We start from the raw sequence: 20,206 nt of genomic DNA, 5'->3' as shown, positions 1-20,206 counted from the left end.
CCTAAGTAGCTTTTTAAAAGTCCCCAGGAATAGATTCCTATGGTTTCCCTTATTTGCAATAACTAGTACATATCTAGGACAAGCAAAAAAGGTCAAAAGCTATGTACATATGACCATATAAGATGATGTTAAGCAAAATGAACCCCAAGACAGGGACACAAGTGTTTTTGTCTTTCTTGATATTGTTTTAATGTACTTATAATGCACTATGTGATTCTTTTCTTTCTTTTCTTTTGGTATAACCTCTGTTTTCACTGCATCTGATTCTGGTGTCCTGAGTCTTGTCTATACATTTTTATAATTTGGGGAGGGAAAGGGATATAATAAAATACTTAAATAAGGATACAGGTTGACCCATTGTAACAATGAGATGTAAAAGACACTATATTGAAAATGAAGTTTACGAGGCTGGGAAGGTGGCTCAGTGGTAGAGCGCTTGCCTTGCATGCCTGAGGCCCTGGGTTCGATTCCTCAGCACCACATAAGCAAAAAGAAAAAAAAGCGAGAAGTGGCACTGTGGCTCAAGTGGTAGAGCACTAGCCTTGTGCTGAAGAGCTGAGGGACAGCGCCCAGGCAGGCCCAGAGTTCAGGCCACAAGACTGGACAAAAAAAAAAAAAGAAAGAAAGAAAGAAAGAAAGAAAAGAAAAAAAAATGAACTTTACAATTTCGGGCAGGGCAGAGGAGAGGGAGTATTTGAAGAGGTGGTGAGGGAAGGGATGGTAGGGGAAAAAGAAAGGAGGAGGTAACAATGCTCAATAGGAAATGTACTCATTATCCTACTCATGTAACTATAACTCCTCTGTATAGTATTTCTACAATAAAAATATATATATGGGGGAAAAAAAGGACCCCAGGAATTTTAGAAGGATTAGGCAATTGAGGAAGCATTCCCTGGAGAAAGCTATGACAAGCCACGGTGCTCCTAAGCAGCATTAAGTACAGGAATTCAAGCAGAAAGAAGAAATTGCTAATAGGTGCAAAGTAGCTGTCTGTGTTTTAATTCCAAGCATAAAAGTTCTATTGATGCTTTGAAACAAAGCACAGTGGAGAATCATCAGGTTCCCATAATCTCCCTTCCATGGTGGATCACACAACAAGGAAACTGAGACCAGGGGGAAAAGAGGCTTTCATGCCCACACCCAGAAGAGTTGGGCCCAGAACCCACTTGTCCCAGGACCTAGTCAGAAACTCTCTCTCTCTCACACCACCTTTTCTTTGTGTCCAAAAAGAATCATGTAGTCATAGATCGTTGTTACCAGAAAGGAGCTTTTAATGTGACTGCTTATTTTAGGAATTGGAAAAACAATTGGGATCCCAACTTCTGGGACAATAGCCAATTAATGACTAGAACAGGGCCATCACTCAAATATCATTGTCAGACTAGTGCTTTTATGAGTTTCTGTACACCTGACTAGTAAGAGAAATGAGCAGGCCCAAAACGGTTAATGTGCAGTCTTTGTTTGGGTTTTTCCTGGTCTTCCTTGGGTTATTTTGCATGCTTTACTTAGAAGAGACATTCAAACTTAAATATAGCCTGTGTCTGATATAGAGAAATCTGAGTTTGAATTACTGTATAGTTTATTCACTGGTCAGAAAAATGTTAGTTCAGGTTAAGAATCTTTCAGAAACAACCCCTGTATACAACTGAGTTTTGAAATAGTCAACTAACATAGCATGCTTTAAATGTTTGGAATTACTCACGCAGGGACAAAATGTAGGTGGCATGTTGATATAAGTGTACATAGTCATATATGTGTATTTTCATTTCATGGCTTTAGTTCTTAGTAGTAATTCCTAGGTTTTCTTTTCTATATAGTTTTTGATAGTACTGGTGTTTAAACTCAAGGCTTTGTTCTTGCTACATTTGAGCCATATCTCCAGCCTTTTTGCTCTGGTTATTTTTGAGGTAGGGTCTTGCCTTTTGCCTAAGCCAGCATTGAACATGATCCTGCTGTTTATGCTTCCCATCATAACTGGATTGACAGATGTACCACCACCACACCCAGCTTTTTCTGTTGAAATTTAGTTTTGAGAACTGTTTCCCCAAGCTGGCCTCCCATTTCAGTTCTCCTGATGTCTGCCTTCTATGTAGCTAGACTGCAGGTGTGAGAAAGATACCAGGCCTGCCTCTTTTCTGCATTTAAATCAATTCAGTGCCCGCTACACTTTTTTTAAAATATACCTTCTGATTTTCTGAATCCTGTAATCATTTTTTTTGGCTACCTACATGTATCATCTCATACAGATATCTGCTTCAGTTGGAAGTTCAGTGTAGTTGGATGAAAGATATGTGGGTTAATATTTCTTCAAATGCTAATAAACATTGCTTTACTCTCTCTTGGCAAAGGTATAGTGCTTTTGGTGAAGCAAGGCAGTGAGATTATCCCTTTGGTTCTTGTTTTTTTGTTGTAAGAAAGCCTCATAAGGTTTTTGGTAAGTTAGCCAGTCCTGACTAAGCTTCTCTTCTTGTATGTTGCTTCTGCATGCTCTGTGGGTACCTGTGGCTCATGGGCACCAGCAGAATCTTTTTCCTATCCCCTCATTGTGTGTGGTGAAGCCGTGCACCTGACCTCTGCCTGTGAATTCAGTCATGTTTATTCCACATATTGGTGGTTAACATCATGATTTGATTCTTTCCATTTCTTTTCTGAATTCAGTCAGCTTAGCATTCATCTCTCTATTAATAGTTCTGTGTCTTTGTTAAAGTGTTCTACATTCTCTTGGAGATTTTTGCTTTTTAAGTAAGTGATCATGTTAAAGATGTCTTGAATGGAGAACTTTTCATCTGAATATTGTCTGTGATTGCCTTTTGTTTATGCTCTGGACTCTTCCTCCTCCTTGTTTTGTTGTTAAAAGTATGTATCAGTGGTATATTGCTTCCCAAGTTGCACTGAGCACAACCATGTTCTCAGAAAAACAAAACTAAAAAACAAACAAATAAAACACTGTGGCAATAGTTAGAAGGCTAATTAGATTAGGTTGATACTCTTCTGTTGTTGGGTTGGGTTTTTTGCCAGTTCCAGGGCTTGAACTCGGGATCTCAGGCTCATTTGGCTTTCTTGCTCATGGCTGGCACTCAACCACTTCAGGAACACATCCAGCCCTATATTTTGCTAGTTATTTGGAGATGGAGTCTTGCAGACATCTGTCCAGACTAGCTTTACATGTTGCTCCTCTAGGTCTGAGCTTCCAATATAGTTAGAAATACAGACCTGAGCCACTGGTGCTAAGCAGAGTTAATCCTCTTAAACACCTTTCATCAAATTTACATTTTTCTTGCCCAAACCAGTTTTCCTGCTGTCCTAACCCAGGCAACTCTATCTGTGCGGCTCATGGAGAAAACCCACAATGACAATCCTGTCAGGATGGCTCACTCAAAATGCCCCTTCCTTTCCCTTTTCCAACTCCTGGGGCCTTTGGTCACTCCTCTTTTTTTTTAAATTTTATTTTATTGTAAAGATACTGTACAGAGGGGTTACAGTTACATGAGTAAGGTAATAAGTACATTTCTTGTCAAGCATTGTTACTTCTCTTTTGTTTTTTTCCTACTACCCTTTCCCTCCCTCACCATCCCTGCTATCCCCACACACAAGTTGTAAAGTTCATTTTCTTTTTTTTTGGGGGGGGGTACAGTCATGGGGCTTGAACTCTGGGCCTGGGCGCTGTCCCTCAGCTCTTCAGCTCAAGGCTAGCGCTCTACCACTTGAGCCACAGCACCACTTCCGGCTTTTTTTGCTTATGTGGTGCTGAGGAATCGAACCTAAGGCCTCATGCATGCAAGGCAAGTGATCTACCACTGAGCCACCTTCCCAGACCGTAAAGTTCATTTTCAACATAGTGTCTTATAAGTACCATTGCTGCAATGGATCATCTGCTGTCCTTGTTTCAGCATTTTGTTATTCCCCCTTCCCCTCCCCAAATTAGATAAATGTATATGCAAGTACAGAGTACCAAAATCAAACACAGTAACAACAAGGGATATACTTAGAGGGAAGAACATACAAAAGAAACAAAGAAAAATCACATAGTACATTAAGAACAACAAGAAGAAAGACCTCTTATGTCCATATCTTGGACATATCCATATCATTTTGCTTAGCATCATCTCATATGATCATATGTACATAGCCTTTTAGCTTTTCTGATCATCTGATAAGATTATCCTAGATGTATACTAATTATTGCAAATAAGGTAAACCATGTGACCTATGATTCTTTGGATCTGGCTTACTTCACTTAATATAATTTTTTTCCAAATCTTTTCTTTTCCTAACAAATGGGGCAGTGTCATTCTTTCTGATGGAAGCATAGAATTCCATTGTGGGGTTTGTGTGTGTGTGTGTGTGTGTGTGTGTGTGTGTGTGTGTGTGTGTGTGTGTGTGTGTGTGTGTGTATCACATTTTCTTGATCCATTCGTCTATTGAGGGCTATCTGGGTTGGTTCCATATCTTGACTATGGTGAATAATCTGCGATAAACATAATTGTGCTGGGAGCTTTAGTATGGCCTTGTTTGTGGTCATTAGGGTAAATGCCCAGAAGTGGGATTGCTGGGTCATAGGGGAGCTCTATGTGGAGTCTTTTGAGGAACCTCCATATTGCTTTCCAGAGTGTTTGAACAAGTTTACACTCCCACCAACAGTGAAATCAGTTTCCCTTTGGGCCACATCCCCTCCAGCATCTGTTGTTATTGGAGTTCTTGATTATACTCATTCTAACTAGGGTGAGGTGGGATCTCAATGTTGTTTTGATTTGCATTTCTTTTATGGCTAGAAAAGTTGAGCATTTCTTCATGTGTCTATTGCCATTCTTATTTCCTCTTCTGAGAAGTCTCTCTTTAAGTCTTTAGCCCACTTATTAGTGGGTGGTTGTTTCTCTGAGGATTGGCTTTTGGAGGCATTGATCACTCCTCTGTTGGAAGAGTCACTGTTCCCTCTGCTTTACCACATGCTGCACTGGGTGTCACCAGGCCTCTTTCCTGCTTCCCAGCAAAGACCATCATTTGCACAGCTATCAACAGAGCCTCGTTAAAACAGCTATACTTTTTAAAACTAGGAATAGGGGACAGATTATTTTTAAGGGGAATATTACAACCTTTGAGCCAAATTTTAAACAATGTATTATTCACTCCTTATTGCCAGGCATGTAAAGGATTATCTCTGGCTATTCAGCTGCCCTGATCTTGTTTGCTCCACAATTTATTTTGCTAATCTCTGAAAGAAAAAGGGAAAAGAGAAAGAGAAAAAGGAGGTGCTGCACTGAACAAAATTTTTAGTTTTGAAGATTAAAATTTGCTCTGAAATAAGAATTGTACATTTAAATAACTACAGCTAGGTTCTAAGTGAAAAAATCTGCAGTGAAAATTCCCAACATGTTATCAAAAAGGGAGAAGAAAGAAGAATAATGAAAGGATAGAGAAGAAAGAAGGAAGGAAAGAAGGAAGAAAGGAAGGAGGGAGGAAGGGAATTATGTAAGGAAGGGAATTATATCTGTAACTATAACAATTATAATCATACAAATAGAAATTTGAACACAATGTTATTCTTTCATAATTGATTCCTGCATAGATGTCCCCCCAAGTCATATACATATATAGAGATATTTGTATATCTGATATATATATATATTCATTTGTGCTTGTCATCAACAAAGATGAATCCACGAATGTTCAAATCTCCTATAAAATTGCGTTGAATTTGTATATAATCTGCACACATTATCCCTTATACTTTAAATCATGTATGCATAACTCATACTTAACACAATATAAATACTCTCTGAAAGCAAAAGGGAAAAGAGAAAGAAAAAAAGAGGTGCTGTATTTAATGAAAGTTTTTAGCTTTGGAAGATTAAGATTCACAATGTTATGGTTTAAAGAATGACAGCAAGATAAAAGTCTGTACAAGTTCAATACTGATAATTTTTTCTACACATTTTGATCTATGATTGATTGAATTAATGAATTCCAAACTTGTAGATACAGAGAAAGCAGATTGTATATAAGACATACATACATGTACTACATCATGCATATAAATGAAACTGAATTATACATGTAATATATAAATATATGTATTGAATCTCCTGGACAACCCAAATACTTGTTCCCCTACTATAGATAATAGTGTATTTCCCTTTATTTATTCAAATAGAGTAGAGAACAGATGTGTTCTTTTAGTGACGAATGAATTGGACATGCCAAATAAATATCAAGATAGAGTTATCAAGTAGGCAGTTTGATACTGTAGTCTATACTTCATAGTAGAAATCCACGTTGATGATACATTTTCATCCTTTGCTTATTGAAGTCTTCAATGACATGACATTTGGTAGGGGCATTATACCTAAGTCTTGAGAAAGAATCCAGGCCAGGGGAGAGCTCAGGAAATATCAATATATAGTAATGAGCAGAAGACCGAGAATTGGATATTGATTAAGTATAGCCCCCAGGAGGAAACTCAAGTGAATGTGGTCTCATACAAGTCATGTGAATGAAATGTATCATAGAGAAAATCATCAACTTTTCCAAATAGTACTGACTATTCAAGAAACATATTATAACCTTGAATTTGACCATAGAGTTCCTTAATGACCTTGACAAGAGCCATCTCAGCAAAGTGTGTGGAGGGAGCCCCAGCTGGGAAAGATGGAGGAGAGAGGTGAGAAAGAGGTAGAGAATATGAATCACTATGAAGCCATGAGAAATGGCACAGGAGTAGCTGGGAAGAATGTAGTATCAGAAAGTATGTTTTAAAGGTAAGATGCATTAGGACACAGTTGTATACTAGTAGTAGAAGGAAGTTGTCAATGACCTATTCAGGGGGGACCATTACAACAGTGAACTGTAGAGAAAGCAAGGGCACAAGTATAAGAGTTGGACTTTATACAAAGCAAGGACAATTCTTCCATTGGGACCAAAGGATGCAGATTCATTTGATACAAAGTCGTGATTCTTTCTTCTTGTTTATAATTACTGAAGTATGAGTTGTGGATGTCAGCTCAGCACTCTAGACCAGATCTTCATTTACTTCTACATGCTACTTCTTCAACCTTATTATACTTCTTTCCAGCATTGTTGCAAGTCTTATGAACATACATTTATCACTAACATTTAAATTAAGATATATCTTGAGGTGTATGTTAAAAAGAAAGGGCTCTGTGGTTGAAGAAGTAACTAAAATTTTAGTAGAACCTGGGTGGCTGTGACATCTATTATACTAGATGAAACAGCATAGTTGGCCACAGGGTCAACTGCAAGTAGAGCAAAAACAATTCTTGCTGGGTACTCGTGTGAGCCTGTGTTCCTGTTGGTATTACAAGTTGTTTTTCTTGCTGAAATTTAAAGATGGATAAAGAAACTAACATAAAGACTTTAATGAGATTTATGTTTAACAAGGGACCACTATTCTACCCCAGTGGCTCTGGAATCACCTTAGATGATGGAATTTGGTATTTGCAAGAGTATTTTAAGCCAAAGTAAAAGCAAATAAAGCTGTGCCATTACAGTAGTACAATTACATAGTAAGAATGGAAACTGAATATCGGGCAGCAGTCGCGGTTTCATTTTTCTTTGTAGAACTGAATGAAAATACAAGGGAAACTATATTAACAGTCCCCAAGGGCATCTACGACCTTTGACAACAGAGAAAGAAAATATTTATAGTTTGAAGCTGCACGTCTTTGGCATTACAGAATAAATGGAAAACATAATCTGGTTAAAAGCTGTGTATTCTACAAGAGGATCAAAAATCTTACAGAAGGATTCTGGCTTTGCTTCCTCCAGTTCTTACTGGAAAAGAACATTCAATAAAGTAATAAGACTGTTAACCAATCCAATGACGAAAATTATTAATGGTGTAGAATTACGTTGAAACACACACATATATAATCAAAAATAAATAGAAATAATTTCTTTTCCATAGTAGATGAACATTTACTAAAAATGAACTATTCACTCCTTTATTCAAAAAATATATTTTGAGGGGCTGGGAAGGTAGCTCAGTGGTAGAGTGCTTGCCTTGCATGCATGAGGCCCTGGGTTCGATTCCTCAGCACCATATAAGCAGAAAAAGCCAGAAGTGACCCTGTGGCTCTCAAGGTCCTAGCCTTGAGCTGAAGAGCTAAGGGACAGCACCCAGCCCCAGAGTTCAGGCCCCACGAACAACAAAGATCGATCGATCGATCGATCGATCGATAGATAGATAGATAGATAGATAGATAGATAGATAGATAGATAGATAGATATTGTTTTCAGGAATCTGGTCTAGGAGTATGAAGTATATTAGTCAGCAGGTTAAAACAAAACTAAACAACCCTATTCTCAACAGTGCTTATATACCTACCTATTGGAAGCATGGGACAATACATGCAATACGTTAGTAAGATAAGTTAGTATGCATTTTAGTTAGTTTTCTCATTGCTGTAACAACCTACCCGACATAAATAGCCTAGAGGAAGAAGGATGTATTCGGGTTCAATCTGTAGTCATGTGGCATGCAAGAATGTCATGCTTAGAATGTCATGGTGGTCCTAGCATGTGTGGAGACATCCCCCACCATGGTAGAAGCAGAGAGAGCAGTAACAGGGAAGAGGCAGGCAAGAGATAGCCCCTGAGGATATACTGCCCAGTGATTTAAGTCCTCCAGGAAAGTTAGTTGAATGGCTAACTCCTTTATACAACTACACAAAGATAATTAATAATAACAATAAAGACAATACCTGAAAAAACCTCACTCGACACTCACCACCCTACATAAAAATACTCAGATTAGAGGAATCTTGCTCCTATTTAAACACCGAGATAACAAGTAAAATCCATGACGATCCATACCTAGTGCATAAGAATGGAAAGAATTATCCCCTTCTTCCTGTTTCTACAGTACTTTATAGATTTAGTTTTGAATTTGCTATATGCCTTCTTCTGTCTTAATTATTTGTGTTTAGTTCTCCATTAGACTGAAACTCATTAAATGGAGGACCCAGATCTTACTCCACCTGTAATAAACCCACAATATTAGGTCAGTGCCTTGAACACAGCAAGGTCTCAATACATTTGGGTTAGACTGCATTGATGACTTAGACTTGCTGAAACAAAACAGATATTTAAAGGTTCTAAAGGAAATGCTGTTCCAAAATCTGTAGTCATCACTTTTAAAATGGATTTTAAAATCTAGCAAAATTTGTTTCACTTACAATCCTATATAGAGTACTTGCCATGTCACTACATCTGACAAATCAGTATATATACATATATATACATACATGCCTATATATGTGTGTGTGTGTATATATATATATATATATATATGTTTAGAACAATTTGATGCTAAAAACACAATAATTAACCAGTACTATAAATAGTCATGATCAATTCAGAATTTAATGATGTATAAGAATTATGAGAACATTTAGATGGTCTTGTGAAAATCTAGCTACACTTACTCATTTTAAAGAAATATTCAATATTTCCAGATGCCACATGATTATGTCTATAATCCTAGCTATTCAGAAGGCTAAGATCTGAGTATTGCAGTTCAAAGCCAGCCCGGGAAGGAATGTCCTTATCTTCATTTAACTCTTATCTCCATTTAACTACCAAAACCAGCCAAAAGTGGCACTGTAGTTTAAGTCTTAGCATGCTAGCTTTGAGTACAAAAGATCAGGGACAGCCCTTAGTCCCTGAGTTCAAGCTCCAAGACAAGAACAAGGAAGGAAGGAAGGAAGGAAGGAAGGAAGGAAGGAAGGAAGGAAGGAAGGGAGGGAGGGAGGGAGGGAGGGAGGGAGGGAGGGAAGGAGGGAGGGAAGGAGGGAGGGAAGGAGGGAGGGAGGGAGGGAAGGAAAATATCCAATATTGTACTAAGATAAATACTTTTGTTTTTGTTTCTATTCAAAGAATTACAAAACATTCAGTTATTTTTTTCAGACAAAAGTGGTATCATGTTAAGATAATAATGACAATTCACCCCATCAGCCTTTACATCTTTGCATCCAGGTGCATGAACATGAATTAGAGATTAGCTTTTTGTCCAAATATGTCACAATCTGGCAGAAATGATAAGCACATGGCCATTTGATTAAATACAAGAGCTTCTCCACTAATGTTTTCTCTTTGGAATTCCTGGAATGACTCCACAAAGAGGATGAATTTGAGTGTTGACTTTGAGGGGATAAGTAGATTTTTCCAGGTATGGAGGTGAAAATAATTTGGGGTAAGAAAAAAATAGTATGACCAAAATTCAGAAAATACAGGGCCTGTTGGGAAGAGTTGATGGTCAGAGATACTGGGAGTATTGTGTGGGGTTGTGAAGGACGTGAATTGTATGCCAAGAAATTTTTAATTGTGCTATAGAAAATGGAGAGCCATGTGGGGTTTTTAATCATCACAGTAACCAAATCATTGCTAAGTTTTTGACAGCCACTGAGAAAAGCATTGTATAGGATGACTTCTCAGGAGAGAAAGAGGGAAGATACCAGCCAGCCAAGTATTGATTTCCCTCTGTTCCTGTCATTTGTCAGCAACAGTCTTTAGCTGCTAAACAGACCCATAAAAACAGATGAAAAATCCAAGGCCTTTTACTTCAGTTAAATGGATAATTGAATTTTTTTCTATTTTCTTAAAAAGAATATATCAAAAAGTATTATGAATCTCTTTGAATACAGAGAAATAAATATGGTGAAACTCATTTGAGTCAGCACATATGGAAACCAACTATGTACAAATCCTGCTGGAAGTTGTAGGGAAATTTATTCACTCACTCATTCAGCTAACATTTATTGAGGACCTACTATGTGTTCTGTAGGACAGTTTGGCTCATGGATACATTCAGGGAAGAAGGAGGGACATGTCTCGTAGTCTGAGTTCACATTTCAGTAAGGAAATTTACATATTCACTAAGCTTTCTGCCCACATTAGTATATAATTACAAATTTTTTATGTGTTATAAAATGATTAAGAAAAAATTTAATTCAGAATTCAGAGCCAGGAATGGTGGCTTACAACTATAATCCTAACTAGTCAAGAGGCAGGAGGTAGGAGGATCTTGATTTGAGGCCAGTCTGGGCAAAAACATTCTTAAGACTCCATCTCAACAGAAAAAGCTGTCATTGTAACTATGGTGTCCATGTAACTATGGAAGGGTCCTGGATCAAGACTGGCTCAGGCAGAAAACAAGACCCTTTTTGAAAAATAACCAAAGCAAAAAAAAAAGGATGGAGAAGCATGGTTCAAACATAGAACCCCAACTGACAACTAGAGTAAACCACTGTCCCTCTCAGGGTGGTGGTGATCTCAGACAAAACTAGAATCTAATGAGTTCAAATAGTGGAAAATATCCATTGGTACAGGACTAAATCGTGCATAGGAATTTTGAGGAAACATTAAGTCATTGGCAAACTAAAGATATTCTTGACAGAACTGACGAAGCCTTTGGGTCATTCATGAGGTTTCATATATTACATTTTCCCCATGGAGAAAACAAATGTATTAGGATACTTTCTGGTGAGCTATAACTGAATTTAGTATATCGTATCATAGAGTTTTGTTGTCTCATGTGTATCTAAAAGTTGACTTCTTGTCCATAATAAGTTCTTAAATATGAGATGGATTTTCTCCACAGGCATGAACGCATTCACACCAAGAAAAATAACTTAAGCAGATCTCTAGCTTCTGATCTGAAGGATGTAGATGATTTGGCAACCCTAGATGTTTTAGATGAGGTAAGGATTGAGTTTAATTATTCTTAGACATTCCAGAATTTTCTAATTTACACAAGTGATGTCGAGAAGGGATTCTTTCATGCTTTTCTCATTTCTTAACTTAAGGATGATTTCTCCTATGTTCAGTTTTAATCGATAGAACTCAGGTTTTCAGGTCCTTTTTCAGATCCTTCCATCCTTTTTTGATGTTCAAATAACTCATCCAAGCATGAGTTACTATTGCAATCACCTCAGAAATATTCCAGGTATTTGAACTCAGAGCAACTCACTCTTACTTAGCTTTTCCACTCAAAGACAATGCTTACTACTCGACCCTTGCCTCCACTTCCAATGTTGGCTAATTAATTGGAAAAAGAGGCTTGAAGGTTTGTTTGCCTGTTCACCTTCAAACTTCCATCCTTAGATCCCAGCTCCCAAATAGCTAAGATTACAGGCTTGAGCGCTCAATTCTGATCTTCTTTCTCTTTACCTCAAGGACTGCATGGACTCATTCCTTGAAATCCAATTAACATAGTTTAATATGATATATGTACCATACATCATATAAAATGTGACAGGTATGTCCTTGGACACATACATCTATCAAAAGCAAAGAATGCCTGAATAGTACTTGCAGACCTGTTTTTTTTTATATTTCTCTTTAGTACAACTATTTCTTTCTAATCTTTGGTCCAGATTCCAAATGTTTTATTAGGATTGGGAGGTAGCTCACTGGCAAAGTGCTTGCCTAGCAAGTGCAACATCCTGGGTTCGATTCTCTCTCCCACCTTACACACACACACACACACACACACACACACACACACACACACACACACACACACACACAGGACAAATGTGTTATTAATAAGTTACTATTTATTTTTAAATAGTAGTTGAGCACAAATGGTTTTTAGAAAGCAAAATCATTTTTATTTTACTTCAGAACACAGTCTCGGAGCACTTGGAGAACTGTTATGCCAAAGACAAAATCTATATCTATGTGGGAGATATACTCATTGCTCTCAACCCTTTCCAGAGTCTGGGGCTTTATTCTACAAAGGTACGTGGTGTGGCTCGCGTTCTGTCACATTATAGGTAGGGTGACACTCTCCAGACTCTTGATTGGAATGAGTGCCAGTAAAAAAAAACTTACCTAGCACTTTGGCAGAAGTTAAACAGTACTCGGTAGACAGGAAAAACCAATGGACTCAATGCAAATGTAGTGTGAGACAATTCTTTTTCCAAAAGTGCACATCAGGATGTTTATTATATCTTGTTATTAGTTATAGTTTCACACTATATCTTCCAAAATAAATGTCTAGAAAAATATAAACTTAGTGTCTGCTACTGAGCAAAGTATTAGAAAAATCAAAAGTAAAACTACATCATTTGTACATGTAAAACTCGTGGTGGGTTTTTAAATTTTACATATTGATTTGCTTCATTACTATAACAAAATGTGTGCTTTAAGAATATACTTGCATAAGTATCAATTATTCAACCCCTAATGGCTTAAACATAGAATTAAACTAGGCTGTGTTTTTTAATTTTTTAATTGGACCTATTCTCTTCTAGCTATTTGTGTTCTCTAGAAAACTATTTTGATATTATGCCTAATAATTATTTTATGTAATTAAAAAATATGTAGCTGTTATCCTCTACCATCTTGGAATTTACAGAATATGGATAAATGTGTGAACTTATGTTACAGAAAAAAATTGGGCTTTCATACTAATTAACAATAATATTATACACAAGACATCACAAGTTAAATGAAGTAAAAAAGAAAAAGAAGTGATCATATGTCAGACTTTGTTTTTTCTTTCAGCAGTTCTTGTGATTGAATTCAGGGATGCACACTTGCTACCTCAGTGCTCGACCACTTCAGCCACACCCAATGCCCTTTTTGCTTCTAGTTTCTTTTTCAGATAGCATCTCACACTTTTGCCCAGGCCAACCTCAAACTGGCCTGTACCACCACATTTACTTGTCAACCATTATATGCAAGGAATAGTCAACAGATGGGTATCTGATTGTCTACATTTCAAGTACTTCATTTAAACAAAGAATAATACTTTGAAGCTTTAACTTCCGTTTTGGAAGTGGTATGCAGGATCTTTTTTCCCCACACTGTTTTCTTAGCATCAATTAGTTATATAAAGGGGATCATTTTTGACATGTCCTTACATATACATACAGATTGCTTTGATCAGGCTCACCTCTGTCATGCTTCTTCGTTTCTTCTCCCTATTCCCAAACCAATCTCCAAAGGTTGTATTGTTCCATAGTACACGTTTCAACCAAATTTACCTTCCTTCAAGATTTTTAAAATACTGCCGCAGTGACGTTATGCTACATTCATATCATACACCAAGGGTGTTTAAATCTTTATTCAAATAATGCATGACTTGTGCATGTATGTATAGGTACATATGTAACACGACTGTGGTTGTTTTGTTGGCAGGAAACAGTATGTTATTCATTTTTTAAGGTGGAAGTAGACATACAAATGATCGGGCACTAAATACAAGCAGAAACAAAATGAATAAACCCTATAAACGATGTTCTTTTTAAATTTAGCTTTCCCAACTCTACATTGGAGCAAAGAGAAGTGCCAACCCTCCTCATATTTTTGCAATGGCTGACTTAGGGTATCAGTCCATGATTACATATCATTCAGATCAGGTAAGGCAAGCCTCATGGCTCACAGGATTTCCCCTCTTAGTTTCTTGTGCTCTTGTTGAGTTTTGTAAAGGATGAAGTCTTCTCTCATCTCCTGTGCAGTGCATCATTATTTCTGGAGAAAGTGGAGCTGGAAAGACTGAAAGTGCTCACCTTCTAGTTCAGCAGCTCACAGTGCTTGGAAAGGTAGGATTTATTTTTCTTCTGTCCCAGCAGAAATACTATTGTAATTTAGAGCTACATATAACTGATTCGATTTGTAATCACTAATTCCCTTCCCCCGTTTAATAATGAATGGCAATTATAAAACTCTGCGGTTAGCCAGGCACTGATAGTTCACACCTGTAATCCTAGCTATTCAGGAAGCTGAGATCTGAGGATCACAGTTCAAAGCCAGCTCAGGCAGGACATTCCATGAGACTTTTATCTCCAATTAACCACCCAAAAGCCAAAAATAGAGCTCTGGCTCAAGTGATAGAGCACTAGCTTGAACAAAAAAAAACTCAGGGATTGTATCTAAGTCTTGATTTCAAGCCCCAGGACCTGCACACACATACACACAAAGAACTACAACTCTAATGAATGACATAGGAAGATTATATCTGTTTTGAAGATATTCCAACTTTTCTTATTAGGCTATATCTTTATAAGTCAGCTGTTTTCTTTTTATTAGCACTATTTTGCTGAATATTTTCTTTACATTTTCTGCACTGTTAACAGATTAAAATAATCACTATACAAGCACCAATTGCATTTGTATACATATGCAGTAAGCTTGCCTTATGCACAGACTTATTTCCCATAATTTTGACCAAGCATGATCAAAAATAATAATAAACTTTTAAAATCAAAAGAAATTTTAAACACAAGAGTGTTAAATTCTCCACATATGCAATACACAGATAAACTGATTTAGAAAAGCCAATCCCACATATGATCACTTGTGTTTTAAATCACTGTGTGAACTCCTGACTGTTTCCCTGCTCTTAATTTTGTGAAAAATCTGCCTCCCTAAAAACAAATGGTGCCCCCCCAAAGAAAGGTAAACAATGTATTTAATTGAACTGATAAAGAGGAAATTTTACCATTACTTCACCAAAGGTGACATGTAGACATAAATAAATGAAGTTGTCCAACATGGTAGCCACTTGGGAAATTCAAATTAAAACAGCAGACACCTATAAACAGCTATTACTTAGGCTAAAATTGGTCCTAAAATCTGACAAGACAAAGCACTAAAGAAAGGATCTGGATGCTGGAGGGGATGTGGCCAAAAGAGAACCCTACTGCACTGTTGATGGGAGTATAAACTTGTTCAGCCACTCTGGAAAGCAATATGGAGGTTCCTCAAAAGACTACAGATAAAGCTCCCCTTTGGCCCAGGAATCCCTCTTCTGGGCATTTACCCAAATGATCACAAACTAGGCCATACTAAAGCTTCCAGCACAACTATGTTTATCGCAGGATTATACACCATAGCTAAGATATTAAACCAACCCAGATGTCCCTCGGTAGATGAGTGGATCAAGAAAACGTGATAGATAGATAGATAGATAGATAGATAGATAGATAGATAGATAGATAGATAGATAGATAGATAGATATGAATTCTGTGCTTCCATCAGAAAGAACAAAACTATCCTGTTTGTTAGGAAATAGAAAGACTTGGAAAAAATCATATTAAGTGAAATAACCCAGTCCCAAAGAAACACAGGTCCATGGTTTCCCTTATTTGCAATAATTAGTATACATAGAGGATAATCTTGTCAGATGAGCTGGCTCAAAAGCCACGTACAAATGACCATATAAGATAATGCTAAGTGAAATGAGCCCCAAGATAGGGACACAAGAAGTCTGTCTTCATTGTTATTGTTTAAATGTACCATGTGATTTTATTTTTTGTTGTTGTTATTATTTCCTTTGTATGTTCTTTCCCCTATGGCATATCCTCTGTTGTAACTGTACTTGATTTTGGCACTCTGCATCTTGTAGGTACATATGTCTAATCTGGGGAAGGGGAATAACAAAATGCTGAAACAAGAACACAGGATGACTCATTGCAACAATGATACCCATAGGACAGTATAGTGGAAACAAACTTTACAACTTCAGATGGGGGAGGGGGGACTGAGGGATGGAGGGAGGAGTGTGGGAGGTGAGAGAGGGAAGGGATAGTGGGACAGCAACAAAGAAGGGAAGGGGTATTGCCTTACTCATGTAACTGCAACCCCTCTGTACAGCATCTTTATAATAATTTCTTTTTAAAAAGGAAGAAAGGATCTAGAGCAGTTAGGACTTCATATATTATTAGTGGCATAGCCCTTTCATAAAACCCGTTTGGATGTTTTTGTAAACTACATTGGCTGAACAACCCACCCGTCACTTCACCAAAGGTTTTAATACTTTGTACCAAGTGTGTTGGTACGGAGCAGAAATGCACTCTGTTCAGTGGGTTAACACTGAACTATGACCCCTCAGGCCTCTCAGAGGTAGAGATCAGGAAGATAGTACTACCACAGGCTCTTTTCTCCCCTCTCCATTTCTTCTCAAGCCCTGGCCCATCAACTCCTCTCAGGACTTCTAGGATAAGAACATCTAAGAGACAGTGAAGTAACATGTGACATGCAAAGGGAGCTCCAGACTTAGTACACTTAAGCAATGGCCTTTCTAGGCCATCGTCATCTGTGAATCAGTAGAAGTTCTCAAGAATAATAGATTAACTGTGTGTGGCTGTAGTTTTGTAGATCTCAGCAAACATGAAATCTAATCTCCCGATCGTATTCTAGATCTAAGATCTAGATTTAATGTTTAATTGTGTGCTGTCCATTCTGCCCTTATCAGGTCTGATCTTATGTTTTACCTATGTCCTGGATAAAGATTTATCAAATGCAAAAAGAAAAATGGGATATTTAGGGAAATGGAGCTTGACATTAGTGGGAGAGGTTGCCTAGCAAGCAAGTGCAAGGCCCTTATTGCCTCTTTTAGAAGACTCCTAAAGTCCTTAGACAGCTCAACACCTCTCTATGACTGTACTTTCTGGCCCCCTGGTGTGCCAATGTAGCCTATGTCTAGAAACAGCTAGTGCTACTCACCCTCAACTTACAAACTATCCATATCTTTAATCCAGTTGACCTCTGGGAAGTGTTCGTGTTGACACTGACAATCATCTCCTTGAGCTAATTTCTGCCAAGATGCACGTTACTTGGAGACTCCCTCAATCTCTTTGCCTTTCGAACAGTGATTGGCTGTAACCCAAATGAGTTTCTACTTGGCAGAATTTCCCATAATGGTAAAGAAGAAAACCAAAATCAAACACATGTTTAGGCAGAAATGACATAGGGACAGCGACCGAGGCTGCTGGCCTGGCCTGCCACTCCATTCTTCCCATCCTCACTTCTAAGCTCCATTTCTGAATCTATGAATTGTCTTTACCCTCTTTGTTCTTTGATCAGTAACAAAGAAAGGGATTCTGGCATTGGGGAAGACATAGATGAGGGCCCAGGCCCTGGCACATAGGAATAAGAAAATGAAAGTTGTACCTCAATAGTTACACTGCATGTAAATTATATCTGATGTCAGGCACTGCCCAGAACTGTATTTGAACACAAGCCTATAGAATATCTCTTCCCTCTTCAGACAAAGGAGATGATTAGAGACCAGATTGTTACGCTGCCATCTTTCAAGAATGTGTTCTCATATGTTCATATCCACAGAAAGTACTTATCAAAGAAGAGACACTTTACTATAGACAAAACTATTTTTACTGATTTTTTTTTAGTATCTTGACATTTTCTCCCTAGTCTAATAACAGAACCCTACAAGAGAAGATTTTACAAATGAACCATTTGGTTGAAGCCTTCGGCAATGCCTGCACTATTATCAATGACAATTCCAGCCGATTTGGAAAATACTTAGAAATGAAATTTACCTCTTCTGGAGCTGTAGTGGGAGCACAGATTTCTGAATACCTTCTAGAGAAATCTCGAGTTATCCATCAGGCTATGTAAGTTTGTGTCAGATATCTTTTAGTTTTCTGAGAAATGTAAGCAAAAAAAATAAAACCAGGCTTCTGCTTTAATGGTAAAAATGTTTTTCTTATTCAATGAAATTGTGTTGATGACTTGCTATGTGCAAGACACTCAATTAAAAAGACCCTTCTTGCCGGGCACCAGTGACTCACTCCTGTAATCCTAGCTACTCAGGAGGCTGAGACCTGAGGATCGTGATTCAAAGCCAGCCCGAGCAGGAAAGTCTGTGAGACTTATCTCCAACAATAAACACTCAGAAAAACTGGAAGTGGTGCTGTGGCTCAAGTGGTAGAGCACTAGCCTTGAGCTGAAGAGCTGAGGGACAGTGCCCAGGCCCAGAGATCAAGCCCCATGACCGACCAAAAAAAAAAGACCCTTCTCATGTCTTAATTAATAAATAATCTAGAAATTATGCTACCAGACCAAAAATCTATAGCCCACCGTGGAGGTATGACCAGCATAAATAAGAGCAAGTTCTCAATTGAGAAGAGTATATTTCTTTACACAAAATCAATGTGAAATTTAATTAAAGGTAACCAAGTCTATCTATCTTTTAAATATAAATGTGTTTTTCTTTTATATAATGCTCTACAGAAATAGATATTTGTAATAATTTTGTTCTTCCTGGGCTTATACACAAGAGACCAAGTAAATGATTCAGGAACAAGCTGTTTAGTTGATAGCTGACTTAAGTCATCAGAATTATTTATGGTTTGTTTGTCTGTGTGTCAGTAATGGGGATTGAACTACAATCTTTACATTCTCAGTTGGCTGTTTTACTCATGGCTGGAATTGTATCATTTGAGCTTTTTGCTGTTAACTAGAGAGTCTCCTGGATGTTCCATCTGGGCTGGCTTCAAGCCACTATCATTAGATCTCTGCTTCCTGAGTAGCTAGGATTATAGGCATGAACCACCAGCACCTGGTGAAATAATTTCTTAATAATTGAAATCATGTGAAATATATTCTAAAAAGATAGCAGAATTAGAATTATATTTAAACTGTACTATGTATTAAATAATGGGTTTTCCCCCCTCAGAGATGGCCTAAGGATCTATTTCAGCTTTACTGTATTGTTTATTGTGGAAAATCATGCCACATCCAAAAATCACAATCGTGTAGAAATATAACTCCAGTATAATTTGAGTTCTGCTACATTATAATTTATAATAAGACAATTTTTCCATTTTGTGTGTTTTTTATTTAATTTAAATTGCATTTATACATTTTAGAGCAAGTTTTGAAAATGAGGTTATCAGACATGTAGTAGATGCATTATTTGCAGGTGCATGGTTTAATTATAAATTTAATTAGAATACATCAATCTGAATTACTAGAAGAAAGGAACAAATTTAAAGGGATTAATCTAAAAAAACAATTTGCAAATGTAGAATGGGCATAAAGAATCAAGAATGAGTGGTTAGCCCAGAGTAATAAATGCTGAGCCTACAGACTAACCAGGCCTGCAGGGCTCAGGGTAAGAAAGTACCACAGAGCCTGGTAAGAGAGGGAGCTGCTGGGTAGAGAGGCTGCCTAGAAGCGCATTAAAGGAAATGAAGCTTCCATCAAGAGAAAGCGGGTGGATGATCTACCTCCTTCCTTCCTCTGCTTCCCCTCGCCAGCATCTCCCTGTGCTTCCCATTGGCTAAATTCAAATGGAAGCCAGGAAAAGATGGAGGGGCTCAGATACTGCAGTCTACAGAAGTCTGTCTGCCTTTGGATCAAGGCAGAGAAAGTTACACAACCAATGTGAGGACTCAGGAAGACAAAGAGAAGGGGCACCAGAGCAGACATTTATTT

General features: G+C 37.6%; 1 protein-coding gene across 1 annotated transcript in view; it reads left to right on the top strand.

Moving 5' to 3' along the window:
• The window catches only part of Myo3a (myosin IIIA), a 156,592-nt gene that overhangs the window by 51,047 nt on the left and 85,339 nt on the right, over positions 1-20,206 (top strand). Inside the window, exons 9-13 of the mRNA XM_069998310.1 lie at positions 11,615-11,714; positions 12,640-12,756; positions 14,277-14,381; positions 14,481-14,564; positions 18,179-18,381. Coding sequence (XP_069854411.1) covers positions 11,615-11,714; positions 12,640-12,756; positions 14,277-14,381; positions 14,481-14,564; positions 18,179-18,381 — 609 coding nt within the window. The remainder of the gene's footprint in view (positions 1-11,614; positions 11,715-12,639; positions 12,757-14,276; positions 14,382-14,480; positions 14,565-18,178; positions 18,382-20,206) is intronic.

The sequence above is a fragment of the Dipodomys merriami genome, unplaced genomic scaffold (assembly GCF_024711535.1).
Source record: "Dipodomys merriami isolate MVZ:Mamm:240054 unplaced genomic scaffold, mDipMer1.0.p SCAF_51, whole genome shotgun sequence".
NCBI classification, from domain to species: Eukaryota; Metazoa; Chordata; class Mammalia; order Rodentia; family Heteromyidae; genus Dipodomys; species Dipodomys merriami.
The sequence above is the reverse complement of the archived record's forward strand: the minus strand, read 5'-3'. Positions and strand labels throughout refer to the sequence as shown.